Genomic DNA, 26618 nt, shown 5'->3' on the forward strand with positions numbered 1-26618 from the left:
GTCAGTCACAAACTCGGAGGTGACAGCTTGTTACCACACTGCTTACACAAATGGTTGGTGAGTGCCCCCCCCCGATATTAAGGGGGGCAGAAATTAAAAATCAGTACGGTCTGCTGTACATAAGGAAGAGAAATCCACTTAAGTCATATACAGAGGATAAATCCAGCATTTAGAATTAAATTTCCTATCAAGTTCAGCCTTGTATACTCAATATTACAATGGAAAATTACTATAGATTTTTTCCAGTTGTTTAGTGATTCCTGAATTCCTAATATTGGGCTAAAACTTCAACTAGAGTGAACTGGCAGCGTTTGTAAAAATCAGTGTAGTTTTTCCGATGTACAGCTGCTGAGAATCTCCCTTGGTAAATATAAATAGGATCCATCAGCCTTAAATGCATGTAAGGATAATACATGAAAAATAACATAAATATATGGAGAAGAACGTGTCTCATGTGCCCACAGTGCAAAACTTCTGTGTGACAGCACAGCAGACCCTATTCTTCACCCACGTGCTGAAGTCAGCGGTGGCCTGGGTGCCTGACGTGGGTGCAGGGACACTGGTTTCCTACCTCTTCATCAAGTTCTCAGCCCTTCTACCTCTGCTCTCGGCTTCTTACTCATTTCCTCCTATCCTGTCATCAATCACTTGCTGTTGGAAGGGCTGATTTTTAAGAGCCTCGGGCTGGACCTTGTGCCAGCAACATCAGCGGAATCCCAGTGCCTTAAAATGGCATTAATGATGTTCTGACTTAGTTGCGTTCAGGACAACAAATGGGCAGTTACAGCATTTAAATTACAATACTGAGTGATTCTGAAACCAATACAGAATTTTGGTAGACAGGGATTTTAAAAATGCAATCACGAGTATGCTTTAGGAGCATTTTCATTACCCACTCATGGCTGAGCCATTAATTAAGTGTAAGGTCAGTCTCATCCGCTGAATGAAAAACAAGGGCCACTGTGCTCTCCTGAGGGCTGCCAGCAGAGACCGGAGGAGAGCTCCATCAGCACAGCTTCCTTCCACTCCTGCTTTTATAAAAATAACGGAGCAGAGGGGCAGACACTGTGTTTAAACGCCTTCCCATGCACCCCATGAAATGATGATGGAAAACAGCTAAGATCTGGGGTAATACTTTCAAAAGCACTCAAAACAATTGGGGACCCCAGGTTTATCTTCAAGCATGACTTAAATACTGAGGGCACCAGACCAGTGGTGGTTCATGCAGGGCAACTCTCTGAACCTACTTTTTGAATTTTGGAAGATTGTTCCTTAAAGGGAACAACGAATGGGGAGGCTAGAGGTGAGGCAGAGAATGGAGGTAGAAGAAATCTTGTCTCACAGAGCAACACAAACCTTTGGAGAACGGCTGAGCTCTTGTGAAACTCATCAATTTCTGTAGTCATTTGTACTATCATGATGGGTTATTCTGGGTCTCGACTCTCATATTCTGACTAGTGAATCTCAAATAGAAACAGCACTGTTATCAGTCCAGTCTCAGGTGCTGTATTTCTTTCAGGAGAAGAGGATGTTCTTATTCTCGTTCATGACAGTAGGAAGCCCTGTAATTTGGACTGGAACTGCTAACAAAGCTCAGGGTTTGTTCTTTTTAAATTCATACAATGAAAAGAAGTATTAGCTAGAGACGCTGAAGAGCTTAGTTCAGGACTTGCTGGTAGCTGTCGGTTTACAACAACAGTGCATGGTGTCCTGGTTATTCCACTAACAATCATTTGCTAGCATATAAAATTAAAATATTTAGAGGCCCATTAATTCAGTAGAAAGGGTCTTATTGACGTTAATTGATCAGATCCTACAAGACTGAACAAGGAAATGGACTTCGTAGATGATAAATGGCTAACTAACGCTTTTGGGAGGAACTAACACTTTTGAGAGTAGCTGTAGTTTAAGAAACAAGACCAGATGCTGCTTGCAATGCAGAATTTGAGAAATAAGGTAATGCCCGCTCATCCCCATGATGTGCCTGGTCCTACTGAATGTGGGCAGTGCGGGCACAGGATAGACCTGGGGCTTCCCGGAGGCACTGGTAATGCCTGCTCACTCCGCTGTGCCTGGGAAAAGGTGCGGCAAGAAGCAGGCCTGAGGTCTGATGAATGCTCCCGGCAGGCTGTATGTAGTCCTAGGGCCACAGGTTGAGAGCGCCATCGTGTTACCCATCCTTTGCTAACACTGCTTTGCCCACCGTATTTTCTACTGCACCCTGAACTGCCTGTGTCACCTGTTTTTCATTTTCATTGGCAACGTGTTCCTTCCTCCCTTCTGCATTCAGAGATCCTCCCTGTTCCTCCCTGGACTGCACTCCTTGCCGTTCTTCTCTATTCCCCCCCCCTCCTTTTTCTGTCACTTGCCATCACACCTAACTTGCTCCTTCAGCACTCCCAGACCTTTCCCTGGTGAAGCCCTGCCCGTCCCTCTGCCGTGAGCTCTTCCCTTTCCCTCCTTTGTGACTCAAAGCACCAGTGGCTGGTGATCAGGGAAAGTAAGTTAAAAGCATCCTTAGTTTGCTATCTAGCTTTTACCTCACCTTTCAACCACAGCAGGTTTGCGAGGAGTGCATTTTAAGAAAATAGAGGTATTTTAATGATGTGACTCCCTGCCTGTGACATTTTAAAAAATAAATAAACACCCCTCCCCCAATAACGGAAAATTTCAGGCTTGGGTGGAGCATGTAATAGTAGCAACATGGGAGATTTATGGTTCACTCGTAAACTCTCTGACAAGAAGTTGGTGTCTGCTCCACTTGCAGGTAAGTGCTATTAGGTCTAATACGTCTGAGCACTTTGGAAGAGAAAATAGAGACCACTTTTGCAACTGCGACTGCTGGCGAGCAGAGCGGTGGGGGAAAAACAGGTAGAGCAGCAGGATCGAAGGTAAAGTGAAGCGGATTAGGAGACCAGTTCTGGGTGAGTGCAGAACAGCCCAAGGGATGATCCCTGAGGCCAGGACACAGCATGAAAGAGCAGGAGGACTAAAGAAGGAGAGAAAATAGTAAGAAAAAATATATGTAGGCAACTGTAAAGAGAGCTATAAGCTGCGTATGACAGATCAGTCAAATTTAGTCATCTGTATCTGACTAGCTCTGTGCCTGCACGGTTACCTATGCCACATTCTCTTATATATTGTTCACACACAAGCACATAAATAAATATTATTACATGCTACCTGGCATTTTTTTAATACCTTCATCCTCCCCCACCTCTATATCTTCCACGTCCACATCTTTGCTTCTTTTCAGCACACGGCGGTTTCCCAAAAGGAAGCTGTGAGGAGGCAAGGAAGTAGTGGCACTGGCCACGTGGAAGATATGGAAATGCAAGAAGAATAAGAAGCTGTCACCACCTCAGCCTAAAATTCCCGCCTAATAAATTCTGCCTAGGGACCCACTGTGGATTTCAGTTCACTGGTAAGATACGATAAAATGTCAGTGTGAAGATATTTTAGCAGAAATTTGCCCTCCTATTTTGGATACTCATGTGAAAATTGTAATTTGTACCGGTATTGCTTGTGTCAATAGTGGATCCCTGAGCCTGGACCATGCATTAGATTATTGCTATGAGGCAGTCACACCGATTTGCACCCTCTTCCTTTACTGTCACTGAAAAATTATTTTGGCTACTACATTATAGTAGAAAATAAGTCTGAGCTGGTACTGGTTCCTGAAGGTTTCAAATTGCTCGTTCACAAGAGCAAGAAGATGCAGCTTTCTGAAAACTGGTGATAGATCTCACAGCAGAGATTGTTTTTGGGTTCCCCTTAGGGCGCTTAAACAAATGCAAATATTTTTGCTTTGACAGTAATTGCATACACCTAGATTTCAACTGCAGGTACCAGCAGTGTTGTGCTACTGGTGAAGCTGTTTCGTCGCAGGTAAAACCCCAGCAGATGCACCAATTACTTTACATACTGTTTACCCGCTTTTGGTGACATTGAGGCTAACCTTGGAGTCACCTCCCCCGCTGCCACATTCTCCTTTGTCGTACCACCATTTGTTTTTCAATTTGTCCAAGAGGCCTTGTTCATTCAGTTTTAAAACTGCGAGGTTAACAGCATTTCTTGAAACGATAAAACATATTTTGTAAGAAACTGCACAGCTGTTAAGGTGTTAGAAGGAATGAGGACTTAAGCTGTTTATAAGCTTGATCCACACACTAAATAAACCTCTCATTTCCATATTTCAAAGCCCTTGGCAGCACAAATAATTGTAGTTATTTTCAGATGTGAAAAATGTGTTTCCAGTGTGGAAATGATTTTCAGAATGGCTTGGATTTTAACAAGAAAATTCTATCAACCAACCAAAACAATTTCTGCAAAATGACAATAAAACTCTGCCTGGAATTATAAACGATTTACACAGATTTGTTTGGATTTATATTTAGAGTATCTGTTTAGTGTGGGCCCAGGATGATTTTTCAAGTAGATGGGAAAAAGTATTCCCATATACTAAAGAAGCAAGATCCAGGCGGCCCCTATGCTGGATGCTGCCGGTCGCTGTGTCCCACACAGTTTTGATGTACAGCACACCACAGTGATCCCGCACAAGCTGAGGGCTGAGGCTGCAGGAACAGGCAGCGCGAGGCACAGCTGAAAAGAAGCACTAACAGCCTGCACGCTGACCATGATGCTGCCTAGAGAAAGTCAACAGGAAACAAGGCACAAAGAGGTGCCGGGAATCCTGCCCGTCCGGAGCCTCATCGCCGGCTGTAGGCACATCCGTACATTTGAGATGCAGACTCGAGAGGAGTCCAGCAAAGTAGAGGCTCAGCTGAAATGCAAGACCTGAGGTCTAGCTTAGTGCCGTGATGCCGGGGACTCCCCTGCTATCCTGGAAGAGAGCTCTGTCTCCCAGCCTGAAGGACACCCGCAGTGTCAGGGAGGAAGGCGGTGGTGGAGGGCATCGTCTCTGGGGAAACCTGGAGACAGTGCAGCCAAGCAGAAGCCCAAGAACTGGGAAGACCAAACCCAGCCCATTCACTGGGTGCTGAGATACCAGCAGGTAGTCAGGATGTCCTGAGGACTTCTCCCTGTGGGGTTTATACATGTTATGCTACCACTGGATGAAAGACGAATACTGCATTGCTAGCAGCACAATGGTGTAGGCACAACAGATGGAAAGGGGCTCCGTGAACCTGGTGTCCTCCCTCTCATGCTTAAGTGCTCTTTTTTCAGATGAGAGAAACACCTGAGAGACTTTGGATCTGTGCAGGCAGAGGGGGGTTGCCAACACGAAGGCTAAAGCACGGAATCACTGCTTCTCTATGAACTCAAGGCTGCTGGGAGTGCACGGAAACTCAGGAAAGAAAAGGACAGAGCTTCATCACCTCCTGAGGAACCTTTGCACTTGCTTAAGTGTATGAATTCCTACCTTTATTACTAAGAGCCTCAACAGTCATGTACCCTAATGGTACACGACTACATCAATATTTATTCATAATTCATAATAATAAACTCTTCCTCATGTTCAGAGGTCCCTAGTGCATCCATGCCTATCAGACACGAACACTCTTTCTGGTGGGCGTCTGCCCAGTCTTGCTTGCCGATCTGCAGAGGCATGTGGAACAGTGGCATCATATCCTTGAAGCACCATTCATCTCCAAAGGGACAGAAGTATCTGTGAGGTGCCAGTAGCTTTCAGGGACAATATGCCGTTGAGAAAGATGGAATTTCTCTCTCTGAATTTCTTTAATGCTCTCAAGACCTGTCTGTCAGGGCTGAGCGTGTTTTGGCAAGGGCTACGTCTGTCAATGGCATCTTCCCCTCATTGATTATGAGAGGATGCAACACCTTCAAAGCACTCGGAGAAGGGTTGGGGAAGAGAGATCCTCTGGTGACAGGGCTCCATCAGATCTTATGGAACCAGGCTTGTGATTCATCCTCTCTAGAGATGGCTGGCCTCTGGTCCCTGGGGGTCCCTTCTGGCCTTAGAATGGAAATTTGTCTCTCACTCATTACAAGAGAAATCTTCCTGTCAGACAGGCACAGACAACGCTATTTCACAGCTTATGGAGCATTCCTTACAACATTGACCCTGTTTATGGGAACAAACGTCAGCTTCAGGACATGCCTTCATGGTCTTCTGGTAACAGCTTTTCATATAGCTCCTGCTGGGACTGAGACAGGTCTTTGCTGTCTGGTCATGAAATTTGGAAACTGCTTGTGTGTAGATCTGACTTTACCTAGCTTCACTGTAGTTACATTTATACGAGATTTTCAATACAGATAAAGTAATTGCTTGTCTCTCCCTGAAAGCGAAAATGAGAACTGCAGGCTGTAGTGGGAGTGATAACAGACTGCTCTTTGTGGATCTTTGCGGATAAAGCTTTAAGGGGAATTTAACAGCCAGGCTGACAAATGTGATTTTGTATAAGGGCTCTAATTATGGTTCACACTCCAGAGGGAGAGGAGCAATTGCAAAATTGGAATGAAATTGTTCATTTGTCCCTTTTGTTCTTGGAAGCAATTGCTTTTGAACCACTCATATTTACTACAGATTTTTCCTACTCAGCTTTTAGTTACAAAGCCCATGCTTTTAGCCTGCTTGCTCCATTCAGAAAGGTAAGTGTGGCCAGCCTTGACACTTTGCAGACAAACTGCCAGCACGCTAAATGTAAATTTTACCTTTGTAAGGACATTGGGACTGAGCCATTGGTGAAAGATGATCCTAGAAACACTATTTCTTTGATGCTGAGCAACATTACTTATTCTGAAAATGGCTTAGATATAGAGCTTGAGCCTGCTGTCTACAAAGTCAATGTCAAAACTCCTCCCTTCAACAGGAAGCAAACCAAGGTCTAATTTAATGCTGCTGTATCTGATTGTCACAGTGGGTAGCAATAACATAAATGGCTGCTTTGACAGTGCTACAGATGTAGGCAGGAGTGATCGCTCCCATGAAAAACGAACTGTATCTCAAGGAATATCACTAGCTCTCAATTCAATGAGCCACTTAAGCACAGTCTTATTTTTAAGCAGATGGGAAGCCCTATCAATCAGTCTATCTGTAAAAACATCTTCATACCATTTCCTCTAAGCTGTAGTCTCTCAAGTATGAACACTAAAGCGCACTGAATTAGACAAAGTCCTTATGCTAAAATCCTTAGAAATCCTTTTTTTTTTTTTTTCCAATCTTTATCTTATCTTGGATGAAGATATTACCTGCTAAATTACAACATTTTTTTCAAGCTTTTCAAGTTAATGTCTATTTAGACATTTTATCTGGATATTCTAAAATAAATAAAAAACAAGTAGGTGATTTTTTTTGACAACTAATATAAGTTTTCCTGTTTAATTTCTATGTTGAAGGGAAAGAGCTTTCTCACTCGCCAAATGTTCGAATTTATCTTTCAAAGCGTTAATGATTATCAAATAAAATTTTCCCACAGCCATTTCGAGAAGCTGCAGCTGGTTGATAGTAATCCTAGAGTAATACATAAATAAACGAAACCCATTCATGAGAGGGTTATTTAGCTGGGTTATTAGCCATATCCATAGACAGTCTCACAGCACAATAGAGAAATGGAAATAAAAAGGATGAAGAAGTAAATGTGGATTTAAGCTGCAATCATTGCTCTGAAATTAAACTGTATTGTTTAGAAATGAAACACATTAATGTCCTCATCATGTCTAGTAGGCCATGTAAAACCAGGTTAGTTTCACACTGCTTTTTCTGTTTCTTTGTTACCCAGGTCCACCTCAACATGTGGAAATAAATAATTTCCTTCTGATCAGAAGAACACAGAGAACCTTTGCTCAATACTGCTGTTATCTCCCACAGAAATGTTGTAACTTGGATCTCAATAGATGCAATGGTGACTACATTGAAAATTATATACCTGAGACCTCCGAGCCAGGCTAGATTACTCATACTCATCCTAGACAATGCTTCATTCTGCCACAGAGGAAGGCATTTCGAAACTTGAATATCTGTGGCAGAAACTGTTCTTTCATCATTAAAAAATAAGACTATATCTTCAATACCACACTTAGTCAAAGCTCCCACTGAAGAACGATGTGTTCCTCAATAAAGCAATTGAAACCTTTGCAAGAGTAAGGGTTTAATAGAAAGCAGGCAAGTGCTTTAATATTTGACTCTTAATCCTTGCTGTCACTGCACAATCCTCCCTTTTCCACCACTCAGAAGAAAACGGGGTCCTTGTATGCGATAGTCAAGCCAGTTCAGCCAAAACTGCAGCCCTTCCACTACAGCGATACCTCACTTCACAATCACTTGAGTGCATTGACAATGATTTCAATGTATGGATCACAGCTTTTTTTTTTAAGCTGCCTATAGAATTACAATATGAAAAACTTGATGAGAATTAAATCATTCTCACTCATTTAAAATCACTTTCCATCTCCCCATAAGTAAATAGTAATAAGCAGTTTAAAATGTTAATCAGTGTCACTTCTTTTTATAAAGAGCCCACTTGTGCCAGCTGCCTTTCACAGTTAGCAAAAGATAAAACCGCACAGACAGATGACAGTGCACCTACTCAGTCCCTTGCAAAATAACATCTAGGACTCCAGACACGGATAACTCTTCTGCCACCCAAAAGAACGGCGGTAGGGTGCTAGCCCAAAGCCCAGGGAAGATGGCAGAGAGATCTGCTGTGACTTCCAATGAATTTGGGTCATAGCAATGGGTAACAAACGACGCATCCATGGGACTTCAGTCCGTATGAGGCAGAGAGACAAGTGTTCAACAAACGACCTGAATGCTATGGCACACAACACCACGGTACCTAGCAATTAGATACTGAACCACAGGAGGGGCATTTGCAAGGCTGACAGTGGCACAAAAAGGTCCCTGCACCATGAGGGAATGAGAGAGAGGCCCAGGCTAAGGACCACAGCCGCTAGGGACCACACCACAAGCACTGCTGGAAGTCTGAGACAGCTGCAGGGTAACAGGGTAACAGCAAGGGACACAAAATTCTGCCCAAGGTACCCCTTTAAGTACCTATTTTACCGCAGCAATGTAGTATCTCTAAGAAACCAGAAAATAAAACATGGAACGCATCCTGCATGGTAAAATCACACCGGTTTTCAACAGCCTAATGCCCAAACCACGAATGCATGCAGTAGGTAGAAAAGTCTCTCTCCAGCCTGATTAGACGTGAACGAGTATCCACGGTCTCAGCCACAGTGTCTTGTCTAAGTCATTCAGCTCTCCAAATCCCTGGACACACAGTGGTTCACAGGATGGATGGAAAGCACCACCCATCAGCACCACTCTGCACCATCCCTCAACGCAGCTCAGAGAAGTCAGCCTGAGCACACATGGGAAAGGAGACCCCCTCCATGAAGTCAGGTCCCAAAATACCTGTTTTTGAATAATAAATGGCCTAAATGCACAGACAGGTCCCTAAGTACTCATTACAACAAAGGCAGGATCTCTGCCGGGAGCATTTAAGAACAATCTTTCAGGCAACCAGTAGAGTTTTGCCAGGAAAACTTAAATGTCTTAGCTATTTAAACAGGTCTGACATTTTCCTGAATCCCTTTCCTGAACTTAGGCACATAAATTCTGTGTAACTGGCACGTTAGACAGCAAAATATTTCCCTGAATCCTGCATAGATTCTTGGTGAAATTCTGCTGTTATCTTTACAGACGGCGGCACTGTTGTTTCACTGCTTAGCATTAGGAATGTTGTTCACTTGAAATAATGAACAAGCAGGATGTGCAAAAATAACATGATTCACTAACGAGACCCTACATACACAGAGACAGCTTTGTTTAAACTGCAGCCGAATTGCACAGCGTATCATCTGAGAACCCTGGTGCCACCACTGCAGTTACTGAAGCAGAAGCAGAGACCCCGACCTTCTAAAAGCCTTTTCACAAATCCTTCTCACGGGGCTTTGAAAGCCTCAGAAATCACTCAGTCACTTAGAAGTCAGATCGTGCAGAGGGATGCTACCTCTGTTTAACCTTAGGTTCTCTGAACACACAGCAAACTTCAAACAAAGAGTACCTGAATGTTAAATCATCAAAGGACTGTAAGGTGGGCCATACACGAGGTATGGACCAACTGGCAAAATACAGGGATTTACTTTTTTTTTCCAGTAAAATTCATGACTACTTAGTCATGTAAGTTTCTTATAGTCATACTACTATGTCTAGATAGTGCCTGGAATGAAGTAGGGATCAGTAAATTACTGCACAATGGGAACTGAAGCCACGAATGTGGTGGTACACCTGGAGGAGGAGTTCACTGAAGGAACAAGCTTTTCCAAGACCACAATCATAGAATCACAGAATCATAGAATTGCCTAGGTTGGAAGGGACCTTTCAGATCATCGAGTCCAACCACCAACATAACACTGACAAAAAAACATCACTAAAGTATATCTGTAAGCACTATGTCTACCCATCTTTTAAGTATCTCCAGGGATGGTGACGCAACCACTTCCCTGGGCAGCCTGTTCCAATGCTTAATAACCCTTTCAGTGTGAAAATTTTTCCTAATATCCAGTCTAAACCTCCCCTGGCGCAACTTGAGGCCATTTCCTCTTGTCCTATCGCCTGTTACTTGGGAGAAGAGACCGACCCCCACGTCGCTACAACCTCCTTTCAGGTAGTTGTAGAGAGCGATAAGGTCTCCCCTCAGCCTCCTTTTCTCCAGGCTGAACAACCCCAGCTCCCTCAGCCGCTCCTCACAAGACTTGTTCTCCAGACCCCTCACCAGCTTCATTGCTCTTCTCTGGACTCACCCCAGCACCTCAATGTCTTTTTTGTGGTGAGGGGCCCAAAACTGGACACAGCACTCGAGGTGGGGCCTCACCAGTGCCGAGTACAGGGGGGACGATCGCTTCCCTAGTCCTGCTCACCACAATGTCACAGCCAGCGACATGTCAGCAATTGATGACGCATCTCAAGCAACTCAAAGCTCATTTTCTTCCTTGCACTTTGGACATCTCTCCCTGCAGCTACCTGTCGACGCAGCCGTCTGCCAGACAAGCTCCTCAGTGCTCCTGGCGCAGGCTGGAGGGTATCCTCCCTCGGGACAAAGCAGAGAGGCAGCCCGGGGAAGCCGAGTTCAGTGACCTCATTTCAGTGATGCGAATCACAGCTATTCTCTCGTGACCTAATGTGTATCCAGCCCAGGTGGCTTGGGAAGAGGCGTCCACAGCTGCCCGAGAGCCCCCCCTTGCCGCACAGCCCGGCCCTCCCTGGATGCAGCTGAGGATCTGTCTCAGACCTATTTTGTGGAACAAAAGCGGGTCCATTTTCAAAGCTTGTTCATATAATCCGTTCAAATGGTTTTAGAAGGGAAAAATTAAAATGCAACCTTACCAAGCAAAAACTTAAAACCTGCCCAGCTTCTGAGCTGTTTATTTTAACCGTGGTTTGAAAAGTGCTGATGGCAGACTGTAACACGGCACATATGCAGCGCAGTTTAAGGGTGTTTGACAATTCATCAAGAGAAATTAAGTGTAAAGCTGCATGGCACTGCCTGAATATGCTTAATAAATTAGGAATGAAACAAGCACTCCGTTAACGAGGAAGATGTAGCCAAAGCTGATATCATTCTGTACTCAGATGGCTTGAAGGATCAATAATGCAAACATTAAAAAAAAGAGAGCTAATGCAAGAGCATTTTTACAAGAAAAACAACCTAAATTTTAATGACAAAGGGCCAAATTTGAAATCATGTTTTTTTAAACACATTCAAAAATTTATAGGAATAATTTTTGTACTAGTATTTACAAAAGTTTGTATGCTGTAATGCTATTTGTATGGAAAACTTGTATTCCAATACTGAAGCACAGCACATATCAAGACATTTTCACATGTAGCTGATAGTTCAAACAAAAGAGAGTCCTTGGCACTTGCTCTGATAGCTTGCCCAGCACTTATATTAAATAAAGAACCACTAGTATTCAGGTTGTGAGTCTTCAAAACAGCATTAGCTATTCTGCGATGAGTTTCTCAGGCTTTTCTGCTAAACTCTTCCATTGCTATACACGTTTATCACAGAAACGACGTGACTGGCCATCTCAGTTGAGTGCCCAGACCCAGCTGAGGATTCACCAGCACAGTGGGTGCCTCTTCAATTCCGCCTTGAAAAACCCACGTATCCCTGAGGAACTGACTGGTCTGCAGAAAGCCAAGAGTCACGCAAAAAGCTATGGGCAGGTTGTGTGCTGCATTAGAAGTTAATACCATTTATAATTGTTACCTAAACATCTCTCGTCCAATTGCATTTAAAACACCTCTTCCAGAACAGTAGCTCAAAATATTCTACAAACACTAAGAATCTTTACAAGAGTTTGTATGTATGGTTATTCTTTGTCTAGAGATAGGAAATTTAAAGCAGTGCTCAAATACTTTTCAATTGTGGATTAATTAAAATAAGTATAATGCTCTTCACTTAGCCATCCAAATAAGATGGTTAATTTCCAGGGACACCAAGTATTTACAGCTTCTATGTATATCCTAAGTATGCAGCTTAGTTACTTGAACTGAGCTTTGTAAACAAATATGAGCCAAACTGACACCTTGAGGATCAGCTGGAGTTCCAATTAATGGGAGACCCACTGCTGCTAAAAATTGCCATAGCTACTTTGAATTCAAAGAAGTTCTGACAATTTACACCAGCTAGAGGTCTGATGACTGTAGTTTAAAATATTTATATAAACTGAAAGCTGTTTTGCAGCAAGATATTCCAATTACAGTATGCAAACACTTCTTGGCACAAGCAATTAAATATATATTTTGCTTATGTAAAAACAGCAGCAGTTGACCTGGGAAGGGAACTCTGCTTGTTTCTCTGCTTTATACAAGGCTTTGCTGTAAATAAAAAACACATAAAATTGTCCCTAGAGTAACTGTTCATATTGGTTCAGCATATAGTCTTTAGTAGAAGCAGAAACACCTGTTTCTCTCAACTCTGAGCTGTTTTAATTTTTGCTAATGACTACCTAATCCTGTGCTTATTGAGCAGTACCCCTTTTCAAAGCACAATTTTTCTTGCTGGTTGCAGCATAAGCAGGATTATGTGAATAGGCTGCCACCGTCCAACACCGTCAACTCCAAATACATGTTTTAAAGGCTTGAGTGGGATTTTTCAAAAGTGTCTGAGCGCCGGTGTAACACCGCTCCACCCTGCAGGAATTGCTCTGAGGATAACCTTAGCCCACTGCCAACTGCCTCTCTCACCTCAGAAACATTAGGAATCCTGAGCCCTTCACAGTTTTTATACGTTTGATATTGCTGAAAGCACTTACAATAATATCTTAAAATTTGAAATGTGTGAAATGAGCATTTTTAAATACACGCCCCCCAAATACTTAATGCTTTCTGGCACGGCTGGCAGAAAGCTTTTTGCCTTTTTGCACCTTAAGGTGAAGCAGCCCTCGACTCATGGTTTTGCCACAGCAGGGTGTTTTGATGCTGTTTCACCTGTCTCTACAGTAACTCCTAAATTTAGGGGCCCCCAGCTGAGAATAAAAATGCTATTATTGGCAGAGCCAGGCAGGGGTTTCGTGGCGGGGCACAGGACGTGGTTCAGTGCCAGGCAGAGGTTCCATCAGCGTTGGATTGGTGCTGCTGAAAGACAGGGAGTAATGGCTTGTAGTGGGGGCCACCGCCGTGAAGCTCTACCAGGTCTCACGCTGTCCCTCTCCCACTTAGGCTGCATTAGTGCAGGTTCCCTAGTGACATTATGTTACGTTATCCAGGCACACGTCGTTGAGATTCCTTACGTCACCCCATCCACAAGAAAAAGCCAAGCACTGCAGTTTACTGTCTGCACAAATGATCTATTTGTTTTTCGAATGGTTGACTTGATTTTAACAGGATTGAAAACATTATTCATGATTACTGAAGTTGGCCAGTAGATTTAAACTTTCTTTTACCTGATATCTTAGCCATATTTGTAAGGCATTTGAAGTTTATGCTTCTGAATGCCATGGAGTGACTATTTTCATACAGAATGAGGCCAGGAAAAACCTATCTCTTTTGGATGCAATTCAGTGCTTATTGAATAGAAATAGTGTGTGGTCCCCTATAACTTAAAAAGTTGTTCCTTCTTTATAACCATCTCAATCTGTTTGATATGAGTGATGGCTTACCAGACAGTCTATTAAGATCACAGGCTATGGCCACCCTACACAGAGGAAGAGTTTCCTACATCAAAATCTTCCAGCACAAAGCAGGTGGCAGCTGTTTCAGCAGCTTCTAATTTTTCACTCCATTCAACACGCCCCAGCAGTGGCAGGAATATTGTGCCTTGGACTGAGCATTTCACAGCTTTCACCCACAGGAAGACCCAGCCCTAGGCTGAATCACCTATCCCCAGAAAAAATGTTACTATGACCTCCAAAAACGGTCAGGACTCTTACTGACAAATCACAGAAAGTAAAATATCCTGTTGGGCTCACTGCAAAAATTAGGTTTTCTGGTTCCTAACCATCCCCATGTCTCAGTGTGCTATATAAATGTATGTTCTATTCATTGGGTAGCAGGGCAGCTAATATAATAAACCCAAGATCTTTCTTAATGCAGTATTGAAGGTATCTGGCATTTTTGGACACTGGTTCAAATTTGGAAATGTTTGAAGAGATTGCACTATCAGGCTTCTCCAATTTTTCATTTATGCCAGGCTGAATCTCACCCTTTATGAACAAATAGTGGTAATATGGATAAGAGGAACTATATTGACATTGTCTTCTCCTGTTATTCTGCTCCTTATAGTATGTTGCTGCATTTTCTTACGTGCAAGCAGCAAGACCTCGTAATAGCAACTGATTAGTTTAAGATGTCATTTTAAGACTAAGAAATGGTAAAATCACATGAGGAGCCACAATGGAATGACTTCTACAAGTGAAGATGCTCAGCTCAGCATCTGGGCGTGCCTTTTTCACAAGCTACCTCACCGTCAGTTTAAGGTGCTCCATAAAAGGTGATAGAAGTCCTCTGTCCGAGCTAACCTTTCTGAGATGCCCTCAGAGAAGAGTCATACAAAATTAGTTGCATTTAGCCACCCTCAGGGTGACAGAGACATAGGTATCTGTGGCAAGAGCCACAGTGGAAGAAAAAAACCTCCTGCCATCTTCTCAGCAGCTGCAACTGGAAAAAGATGAACTTACTGCTGTTACTGTTCTCAGGCATTTGAGGAGTAGCCAGATTCAATTGAATTTCCATATTTTTATTTTAGAAACCAAGCCCACTATTTTAGCTGCTGTTTCTGATGAGCACCAAGCATTCTCCTGTTTGGTTAGACTTTTCAGCCACCAAGTCCCAGTCTCACCTTAATGAGAATGAAGCATGAAACGACTGCAAAGCCAAACACTGTAGGGTACCAGAAGTGCTGTGATACAAACAGTCTGCTCACCCATCAGTTTTTTCCTAGCAAGGAAAGTAACTCCACATGGGAAAGCTATAGGGCAAAACTGCGGTTTGCTTCTGAGGAAATTCATTCACGGACATCAGTGTCCACAAAGGCATTAAAGTAACGTGGCCACTATGTCAAAAGCCATTGATAACACTGCAAAATCAGCATGGATGCTTGATTTCTACTGTTGCCAGAAACAGGCCACTGATTCCTAAGATCTGCACGGCTGACACACTGCCATCAGATCTAAGCTTAAACTGAGAAGAGGTATGAGAGATTTCTGTATCTATGCATGCTTCTTTGTGACTCCATACTGTTGTTTTTCATAAAGAAGTATTAGGAGGAAGGCAATAAATGGAAAGATCCCCACTAAGAGACGGTTTCTTAAGCTTTGGTCTAATTATAATGCAAACACTTTGAAATTCATCATTTTAATTAGAAGCAGAAAAAAGAAAAAACGGGTCCATTCCCCAGGTGGGAACTCTAGCTGCAACTGCAATGCAAGCAATACATAATACTGCACAACTCGAGCCTTAGTGAAATGCTGGCTTGTGTTTTGCCTAATGGCAGATCAATACCATACAAATGAAGCAATTACGTTTGTGTCATATAAAGCCTTATTTGGTCAGCAGCCAAAATGGGGATTAGCTGGAAGAGTTCCTAGGACTTTCTGTCTGAATAGTATCGCAGAAGTTAATGAGGAAGATCTGATAGGCTGAGACAAACATAAATGGTGCCAGCAATCAGACGAGATGGTCGGTCCAATAGCCAGTGTGCTGATAATTAAAATGCCCTGAAGCCAGCTGAACATCAGTCCAAGATCAGGTGAAATTATCAGATAAGGGCAGTGCAATCCCTCTGGCAACCAGCTATATAATGTTGCCACCATGGGTAGAGCCATGTACCCAGCGGCAACTGCAAATGCACCAGCACTCGTACCAGTCAGACCAAGCACCGTCACCTCAATACAGTAATACTCATGCTTGTAATGCTTCAAACACAACCAGAGAGGGTACAGAGAAAAGAAGGAATGGAAATTACTAATAGACCTCTGCAGTGGATATGGAGATCCAACTAATGTAATTGCTGTTGTCCTGAACACATGCCACTTTTATTAAAAAAGCTGGAGGGAGTAGGCTCCACTGGTGATGGAGATTTCTGCTATTGCTTTCTAAAGGGAAGAGAGAACAACATGTGGTCATAGACCACAGACTGTTTAAGAAACATTTTCCCTGTCGTTACATGCTGTTACATGCTGTTTCCCTAAAGTTACATTTTCCCTATTGTTTGAACTCCAAACCAGTTTCTTTGCTCAAAGACACTGAGAAATCTACCATGGGGTTTGTTCTGAGGCACACACCTCTATGGATTTGAAATAACCATACAAACATGTGAAGTAGGAATGGACTTTAAATATTCACAGCACAATAAAACCTACGCTATTAGTCTTCACTGTCCCTCTGAGGTTGATGGGCAATTGTCATTACCCTCAATTTGCAAAGGTGAAACTGAAGCCAGAAGGTGAAGTGACCTCCTCCAAGACCCCCAGGCAATCGAAGCAGGATCATAATTAAGCTTATCAGCACAACATGACTTCCAGCCTCATGCTCAGTCAACCACACTTCATTGCTGCTCAGAAAACTTTGGGCCTTGTCAGGAAAGTGTTCATAGAGAATTTATCCTTCTGGCCTATCCAATGGAAATCGCCTCCTAGAGATAACTAAGCTTTAACTTCTGCGCACATTCCCTCGACTCAGTCTTTAACCATGAGATACTCCTCATTTTTCTGCACACCCTGCCAAAAGTGAGGGGCAGCTAATCTGAGTCGTCTCATTCCTGTAAAAAAAAATGCTTCCACCTTTTGACTCCACTCCTAGGGGTTCCACAGCGGCCCATGCTGTCAGTCGCTCACCAGCTACATAAGGCTGCTTGGGAAGTTAAGGGCTCCCTTTGCCCTGGCAAAGCAGAGATACAAAGCACTGCCAGTTATTTCACTGAGTTCAGATACTGTCACTCCTTTTGCTTTTCCAGCATGAGAACAGGATTTAGATGAGAACAATCTGACTGACTTTTAATTCGCAGAAATCATAACCGAAGGTCAAAACCAGCTTTTGTGCAAGCTGGGGAGAAGACCTTCTACTACACAGAAAACTTAAACATTCCTCTCCATGAACTCTTACAACTTTCCAAATACTCCTGTAGTTCCAGGAGATTAAATGTGATGGCTGAAGAGGTCCCTTTCACATCCATAATGGTCAAAAAAGGACCATAGCATAGTGCAGCACGGAAGGCACCTCAGGAGGTGTCTGGTGCAACCTCCTACTAACACAAGGGTGAGCTCTGAGGTCAGACCAAGCTGCTCAGGGCTTCATACAGAGTCGGTTTGAAAACCTCCAAGGATGGAGACTGCACAAACTCTCTGGGCAACCAGTGTCACTGTCAGACTGTCCTCAGGCAATCAGGGGAAAAAGTTCCTCCTTACCTCCAGCCTTAACTTCTCCTGTTTAAATTTATGCTCACTGTCTCTTACCTTCCTGTCCTGCACTTCTGTGAAGAGCCTCACTCCATCTTCTCGAAGACTTTCCCATAGGCACTGTGGGCTGCTGTTAGGTCCCCCCCAAAGCCATCTCTGCTCCAGGCTGAACAAGCCCAGCTCTCTCAGCCTGTCCTCACAGGGTAGGTGCTCCAGCTCCAGCTTCAGCTTGATCACCTTCCACTGAAATTGCTTCGATTTATTGATGTTTTTCTTGAATTAGGAGGCCAAAAAAGGATGCAGTATTCTAGATGTGGTCTGAATGTTTGCAATTATTTGATTTGATGCCACAATATCTTCTCTTCTAGTCTACAAATTGGATGAACTAAAAGCACTCTAATTGGAACTGCCTTGGATAATTGCCCACTATCTAAAAAGTGATGCCAAAAGTAGCAGCCTGCTTATTTAACTGTGATAGAAACAACTCCTAAATCCTCAAGAAACTGCGATGACTTTCTGTTCCCTTTCAACTACACTTTCATAACCTGAGTTTTGCACAACCAGAACCAACTGTCAAGCGTTCATGTGGATTTAAAGGAAAAAAAAATCATTAGCAGGTGATGTTAGAATATAATTAAAATAGTAACATATGCTGAATAAAACCTGAGACAATGGATCTTAGAAAGCACAGAGTGTCTAAATGTAGGCTGGTCCCACAGCTTTACACACAGAAAGACATAAACTCTTTAATTTTAAAACGAATAAAGAAATGAGCATCAGCCTACATCCCGGCTCTTACTGGTTTGTGTTGCAACCAGTAAAGAGCTTTTGTGGAAACCTTCAAATCAAAAACTGAAAATGTAAAAATCTGAAAAATTGCCTAGTAATGTTTGCATTTAGACTGAAATTTGGGTGATTTGACTTATTTAGAAAAAGTTGAGACGTTCTGTAGGAAATAACTTGCAGATTTCCAACCAGGTCCGATAATTTTTCTATTGACTCAGAATTTTAAGATCCAAAATAGATCTGAACCACAAAAATGACACAGCATAAAATGCTATAAAAAGAATTTACACATGGCTGTGTGCAAAAACAGGTGCCTGCATCCGTACCAAGGAAGCCAAAGGTCTCATTCTAAATGTAAAAGCCTCTCTTATGACAACCACTGTTGCAAACTTTGGCTGCGCTAGATGGAACCATATAAGCAATATATTGGAAAGAGCCTAATGTGTAATTATGTATAGACGAAGTCTATTCTGGAGGTAACAGATGGGCTGCCAGATGTTGGGGCTGCCCTCACCTGCAGGCCTCGGTTGTCCCTGCTGCTAGTAACAGAAGATGCAAGGGGTCTGGATCTTCCTGCACACAGATGCTATTCCTGGCCACGTGTGGTGGTGGGAGAGGGAGGAAGGAAAAAAAAAAGCTGTTTTCTCTGTGTTCTGGAGGCAGATTATTCTTCTCGTGTGTTCTTTTAGAGTAGAAAGAAATAACTGCTGTGTAACTATAAAACAGGTCTCTATCAGGTAAGGTTTGGACCACTTTCGCCCAGTTCACTTTCCATTTTTAAAAAAGTTCACTCTGACTACAGAAAACTGCCAATCCTGCCAAAACCTGTTAAAAGAGAGTCTCACTCAACAAAAGAGCATACAGCATTGTTCAGCATCATGTGATTTGCTAAAAGATTGCTAAAAGATAGTTAAATAGGAGCTAAATCCTTCCTCAGCTTTGATTTAAGCTCTTACTCAGTGACTTAATTGGAATGGGAAGCAGGGTAAGGAAGACAGAAAATGGGAGTGAGGCTTCTAGCTGAGGTAGCTAAGAGCAGTGCTTTTGACCCTACTTCCTACAACACACAAGGCAGACCTGTTCAGAGAAATAACTACTGATCAACCACAAGTCACCATTTTTTCACACAATCTTTTAAACTTGTGTTGCTCAGCAAGATGCACATACGGCCATTTTTATCTGGAACCTGAGCACCTTGGGAATATCTTGCTGACGTGGGGCAATAGCTGCATTTTGGAATGTCATGCCAAGGTACGCAGTAGCTTAAAAGCTATATTAAAACTGCCCAGGGAGCTGGAGCTGGAGCTGCGTGTCAGTCCCAGGTTTCCTGAATCTTGTTTTGTGCTTTTTTTCATTGTTAACATTTTCACCTTTCGTTCTAGGATGTTCACTTCCTCCATAATGCCTACTCTGTCGCACAGCGTGCTGGTCTGACATACAGTTCTCAGCTCAAAGAAACTCCACAAGAGAGAAAATAAACTTTTTTTCCTACTTTTGGCTTGGGATTTCTCACAAGACCCAAGGCTGCATAAAGACTAAATGGACATTGAGTGTCTCTCGGGAGTCCATCTAGTATATACTGTCAATTGGACGTGTGCAGTTTTGCAACTATCACACAGATTAATCGCCAACTGTTATTCAGGTGCTATTTGTTCCCCAAATGTCAGTTCCACAGAGAGCTATTGTTACAAGCTGCTGAGATGCCTTTCAGTGGCCTGCTCCCTTGCTTTAGTCTACCTACAATTTACCTGGACAATTATTATCTTAGTGGGATAGGCCTTTTACTTGGCGGGAACTGTACCATCAACTTCAAAGGGTAGCTGGCTTGTGACCTTAATAAGTACATATTCTGAAGCCTGGCAGTTTCCTGGGAATTGACACCTAAACAGCCAGAGAGTTGTAACGAAAAGAGAAGAGAGAAATAATAACGAGCTGCATTGTTAAAATATAATGGGCTGCATCTTGCCCTCTGCTGAGCTGCTTTACGAGGGATTGGAGAAATGGCAGGGAAAAGGGCAGAAGAAATTATTTCTGAAGTGCCAAGAAGCAGAGTTTGTTCCTCGGAGGATCTATAGATCTGGAAACAATGATAGCCCTTTTGTATCCCGCTGGCATACTCTGAGGATTACTGCTTATCAAACCTTGGCAAACTCCAGAAAGTCAGTAAGATGTGTGCATAGCAATGCTATCAGGTTTTTGTGAGATTCTGGTCTTCACTGATAGATTTAGGGAAGTGCATTGGTTATACTTAAAAATATGCCCCTTTTTACCTGATGGAGAAGTAAACAGCCTGACAAATTTCATTTGAACAGATTTCATATTGTGAAGCTCCTACTCTATTTGCATTCAAATATTTCTGAAGCAGAAAAACAAAAAAAGAACTGTGATGATTGGTTTTGATGCCTTGATTTCTTTCTGATTGTAGAAAATAAGCCTGTTGTAAAACTTGTGCTGCTGCTGACTACCATGGACTGGTTCAAACGATGCTTCTATATGACACAACAGAAATTTCACCTTTAGTAAACACTAAATACCAAAAGGACAAAGCTCTTGTATAAATATCCTGTAAAAAAGAAAATAAAGAAAAAAAAAGGCTCATTGTGCTGTTAGGCCAATGCTAAATCCGAAGAGACAGAATGGTAGTTTCACCTTTTATACTGATTATACTGCTAATTTAAAAATACCTAGTGCCATTGCAATGTTTAGATAAAAAATTACCTTTCTAGGCCATATTTTATTGCTGTTTCCATGCTCTGTCCTTTCACTCCTGCCGAGAGCCACCTCGTTTCACAACTGTTCTCACTAAAATCCTGTGATCTTTCCTGGAGTAGGAGTAGGATGACACTAGCAGAGAGATGCGACCAAAATGGGAGCTGGGCTTCTTGGAAGAGCTTTGCCTTCTGTCAGTGGCTTCTAATGTCATTTGTAGTGTAGGAAAACCCAAATTGCAACAGAACAAACTCCTGTGACTTTTGCTCTCTCCTCCAGAGCACAGAGAACTTTGTTCAATTATGAATCCCCCCCCTGAAGTCTGAGGGTGAAAACTTCCTGCAAGCGGCAATGAAGAAATAGGCTCTACGGGGCAAGGTAGATCAGAGATGGCTCTTTGAAGTACTTGAAAGATATAATGATGCTTGCTTTTCTTTTTTTTTTTTCCCCAGGACAAAGAAAATTCAGTGAGTGCAGCATCGTGGTCACTAATGAATTGTTTTCTTCTAAAAATACAAGTATCAGAAACTTTGCCAATAACAATGTTCTTCACTGCAATTTGGTGACTTAAATCAGGATGATTACAATTTCCTGCCCCTATATGTAAAAATTGCAAGAAAGGGCAAAACTGCTCCAAGTAGATTTTCCTTAAATACATTTGTTCATACATCTTGCACTGGACCTCATTAGCCATCATCAAATTTTCCTCTTTTTTTATAGCACTCTTTTCATATGGGGAAGACACTTATCTTGATGAAAAATGAGAAATTTAATCCAATAGGCATCACTGTGAAACAGAATAAACTGGGATCTGAGCTGATCTCTGTTCTCGGTGCTTTAGTTTTACTTCTAAAACAGACATTCTGTTTTTAGACAGAAATAATCCAGGTAACTGAAACTAAGTACGTCTCCCAGGCTCAGCTTAAAGAACAACTTGCTAACATTATTACCAGGCTCTCTCTTCACTGATCTTCTTTTGACCCCTGACTTTTATATTCCTTGCTAAGCAGTGGCCCACTCTCTGCCTTTTTACCTAGTAAATGTTATTTTTAGTTGACAGAAAACCCAACAAGCCCTGAAGGATCTGACCTGCTTGAGAAAAGTCCAGGCTATAAGCTCCGACACCGAATGGGTAATGGGGTGGTAATTCAAGCCCTGTTATACCTAAAGTGAAGGGAAGAATATTATGCAAAGTCATACAGTATGATCTACATCATCAGTCAAACAGGATAATGTTTACAATATGCATAAAATGTTATAGATCACATTCTAGTTTACAAAACATTTTGTATCACAGAAATAAATGACCTTGTAAAATCCTGGTACGGGAAACTCCTGACTAAAATCCTGTTCTTGTAAATACCAACAGACCATCCCATAACTACGCAGAGATTTGTGCTTTCTCTGCCGCCCCTTGCTTTAAAACAATAGAGGTCCATCTCAGTAATGTCACAACACTCGTTTTTTATCCTCAAACTTCCATTATTCACCAGTTGTCTCTGTATCTTCTCTACATCAAACACACATAACATCAATTTCTAGCTCCTTCAGTGCTTTGCTGCAATTATTGCCTCTATGGATAACTCACTGATTATGGGCAAGACCAAGCATTCTGGCAGGAAAAGAGAAATGTGAAAAAAAATATCGGACCTGCTTCCTCTGCATCTCCCCTCACAGTGAAGGTCACTTATCTTTAGAATGATCTGGGGAGGTCTTTGGATGCCAGTGTTGCCACCTGGAGGACAGCTAGCCACCAGAGGAAATACCCATTCTTGTCTCTGAATTGCCAGAACGCTCAAAAGCACGTAGGGCATGGACCTCGCCATGGTGACCCAAGTGTACATTAACTTTGCCTATTTCTTTGCCTTTCTAGAAACAGGAACACACCATTGAGTAAACAATGCCGCCCAGATGCACAGAAAGACCACATGTTAGAATAGCTACATCAAAGATATCGGTTCAAAAAATAAAAATCTAGGAAGTTCTTTGAAAACTGAAGACATAGGGAGCACTGAAGAGTGGTCCAGGGAAATGCTTACTTTATGATACAACACAATTTGCACAAGGAAGCTTCACTCATGGCAAAATTCTATTTTTGTGAAGATTCATGGACTTCTGCAGCACAAAACCTTTGAAAAACACTAGTGAAAGAACTTCTCTATAGTAAGCAAATTTTGACTCTGTAAGTAATTTGGTTGGTCAGCTCAAACATTCTTTCCTAGTTTTGCTCTTACTCCAAGGGAATCTGTGAATATCACAGACTTTTTTTGTACGCACTAATCCAATTTAATAAATATCATAAGAAACCAGAGAATGCAAGAAGTTTTGATGAAAAATTTTTTATCTATCCTTATAGGTGACTGTGTACCAATTACGATTCTTTTCCCATGGAGCTTGATGTTAATTGTCAATTCACTGATCTACAAAAACAGGGTAAAAAGAGAACTGAGGTATATCTCAGCATAATGTATTAAGTTCGCAATAAACAGCTTTGACAATGAAAGACGATCTGGGAATTCCTTCCACGATAAGCTCCTTATATTCTGGTCTCCAAAAACATCAAGGACAGAACTTAATAAAAAGTTTAATGGTCCCATCGGAAGAAATTATGCTATAAGATTTACCCTTATTTTCCCAAACTTGTTTCAGGTCAGTGAAAAATGTGACAAAAAAAATTAAATAATAGGGAATATCCCATCCATCTGCCAACATTTTGTATTGACGTACATGCATTACCAAAATAAGCTTTCCTTCAACAATGAAATTCTAACGAAGGGACCACACTGGATAAGTCCTTGAAAAACAAAGGCAATATTGTCAGCCATTGTACCACATTGAAATAAAGCAATGAAAGAATGGCTATTTTAGAGATCTACCTTGGGAAAACAAGGACTAGCTGAAGTCACTGAGATCAAGATAGTAGTTTATAAAGACCATGCACAGAAAGAATTCCTTCATAATAGATCTTTACCTTATTCACACAAACTCACAGGTTTTGTCAAGAAAAGGTTACCACCACCACAGATCCCTCACTTCTATGGTAAATCTCTTTCAGGTATTGCACAATTATATAAAACAGGAGAATCTGTAAGATGTTGACAGGGTACCGTTGGATGCCTTATGCACTTCAAGCATTCTCCAGGGCACTCCTCCCTTGCAAGGAATGGAAACTAAAATCAATAGCTTCACGTACGTTGTACTTTGCACTTCACACAAGTTGCTAGAATACTCAGAAAATTACATCCGCATCACCTGCTTCACTGATGCATTTCCCACCCCATGTTAATACAAACACAGTAAAGAATGGATAAAGACCTGGCCGGTGTAAAGAGTCAGTTCACGTCACCAGCTGTCACACTGCAAAGAGCCAGCAGATATCACCATATGGACCTTTTCTCCTTCCTCCACAGACCATAAACAATTCCTCCTAAAGTCAAAGTGCAGTTACGTTTTTACTATATAAAAAGAATAAAGACTTGAATAATTAAATATAGAATCCTAGGTTCATATCTATAAACATTAGCTGTAATTACAATAGTGGGAACTTAATATACCTCTTTATTTCATCAGGTTGGTGAACAGACATCACCAGTCTCTAAAATACATCAACACACCTGTTCACAACAGTTTTTTATTATTTGTCTAGATCTAATCCTGCCACACTTATCTGGCTGGGCTCAAAGTGTCTCACCAGACACTCATGATCTGAGCAGGTTTCACGCGTCCACACTGCATACTGTCAGCTGCAGGACAGGACATCCAAACGTCCTTAGTTAAAACAGTCATAGAATCATAGAATCATAGGGTTGGAAGGGACCTCTGGAGATCATCTAGTCCAACCCCCCTGCCACAGCACGGTCACCTAGAGCAGGTTGCACAGGAACGCGTCCAGGCTGGTTTTGAATGTCTCCAGAGACGGAGACTCCACCACGTCTCTGGGCAGCCTGTTCCAGTGCTCTGCCACCCTCAAAGTAAAGAAGTTCCTCCTCATGTTTAGGTGGAACTTCCTATGCTCAAGTTTGTGCCCATTACCTCTTGTCCTGTCCCTGGGCACCACTGAAAAGAGACTGGCCCCATCCTCCTGACACCCACCCTTTAAGTATTTATAAGTGTTGATAAGATCCCCCCTCAGCCGTCTTTTTTCCAGACTGAAGAGACCCAAATCCCTCAGCCTTTCTTCATAAGAGAGGTGTTCGAGTCCCCTAATCATCTTGGTAGCTCTCTGCTGCACCCTCTCCAGCAGTTCCCTGTCCTTCTTGAACCGGGGAGCCCAGAACTGGACACAGTACTCCAGGTGTGGCCTCACCAAGGCAGAGTAGAGGGGGAGGATGACCTCCCTCAACCTGCTGGCCACACTCTTCTTGATGCACCCCAGGATGCCATTGGCCTCCTTGGTCACAAGGGCACATTGCTGACTCATGGTCATCCTGTTGTCCACCAGGACTCCCAGGTCTCTTTCAGCTGAGCTGCTCTCCAGCAGGTCAGCCCCCAACCTGTGCTGGTGCATGGGGTCACAGAAACAATAATGGCAACTCCTCGTTTTTTAGCTCAACCTATCATTCAGCTTTGCATCAAACAACTTCAAGGTACAAAAAGTAGAAAAACCTTTTAGGGTACCTTTAAGACAACTTTGCCCCTACTTTCTTTTTCATTACCTCTAAGAGTGGAGAACTCTTTCATGTTCATCACTATTCAAACTTGTTTATGATGCCTACATATCTAAAAGAGAAAAGCAGAGGCATGCAAGGCATAGGATTTGCATAGTACAAGATCTCCAGGTGTTGCCCTCTAGAAACACAGATTACTGCAAGTGGCAAGGCAGACGAGTCGGGGGGGATCCACAATGGCCAGAAGTCTGGCCACGAGAACATCTTCTAATGACAACATATTTACAAAGGCAGGTCCTACTAAGCAGACAAGCAGCACGCTCTTTACCACCTTTGAAAACACCACCTTCGGACAGGAAAACGCATTAATTCACACTGATTACTACACAGTAGTTTTGGAAGGATACCTACCGTGGTAGGAGGAGGGAACAGTAAAGACAGCTGGGTAGCGCCATGAGAGAAACTCAAACTTTGTTGTGATGAGAGCCTTTGCCCTCAATCCCATGTTCCTTCTCAAATATGTCAGTCTTTACAACATTATATGGAAATGAATATCACTGAAAAGGAAGGACGGAAGGAGACACACATGATGTGTAACGTGGTACTGCCCAGTAGGCATAAAAGAAACACACATCAGGCATTTCCCATTCTCCTCCATCCAGTGATATGCATGAATCCTAATACTGC

The 26618-nt window shown here is 42.5% G+C and overlaps 1 protein-coding gene across 8 annotated transcripts in view; it reads right to left on the reverse strand.

Annotated features, from left to right (window-relative positions):
- Positions 1-26618, reverse strand: part of GRIA4 (glutamate ionotropic receptor AMPA type subunit 4) — a 228611-nt gene that overhangs the window by 13338 nt on the left and 188655 nt on the right. For 5 of the 8 annotated variants that reach the window (XR_012584971.1, XR_012584972.1, XM_074570636.1 and 2 more), the window contains exon 14: positions 3959-4073. The exons of the other annotated variants lie outside the window; for them this stretch is intronic. Coding sequence is in view for 3 of the 5 variants with exons in the window: in XM_074570636.1 (XP_074426737.1) it covers positions 3959-4073 (115 nt within the window). In the remaining 2 variants the exon portion in view is untranslated. The remainder of the gene's footprint in view (positions 1-3958; positions 4074-26618) is intronic. 8 annotated transcript variants of the gene reach the window in all.

Source organism: Larus michahellis, chromosome 1 (genome assembly GCF_964199755.1).
Source record: "Larus michahellis chromosome 1, bLarMic1.1, whole genome shotgun sequence".
Taxonomy (NCBI): Eukaryota; Metazoa; Chordata; class Aves; order Charadriiformes; family Laridae; genus Larus; species Larus michahellis.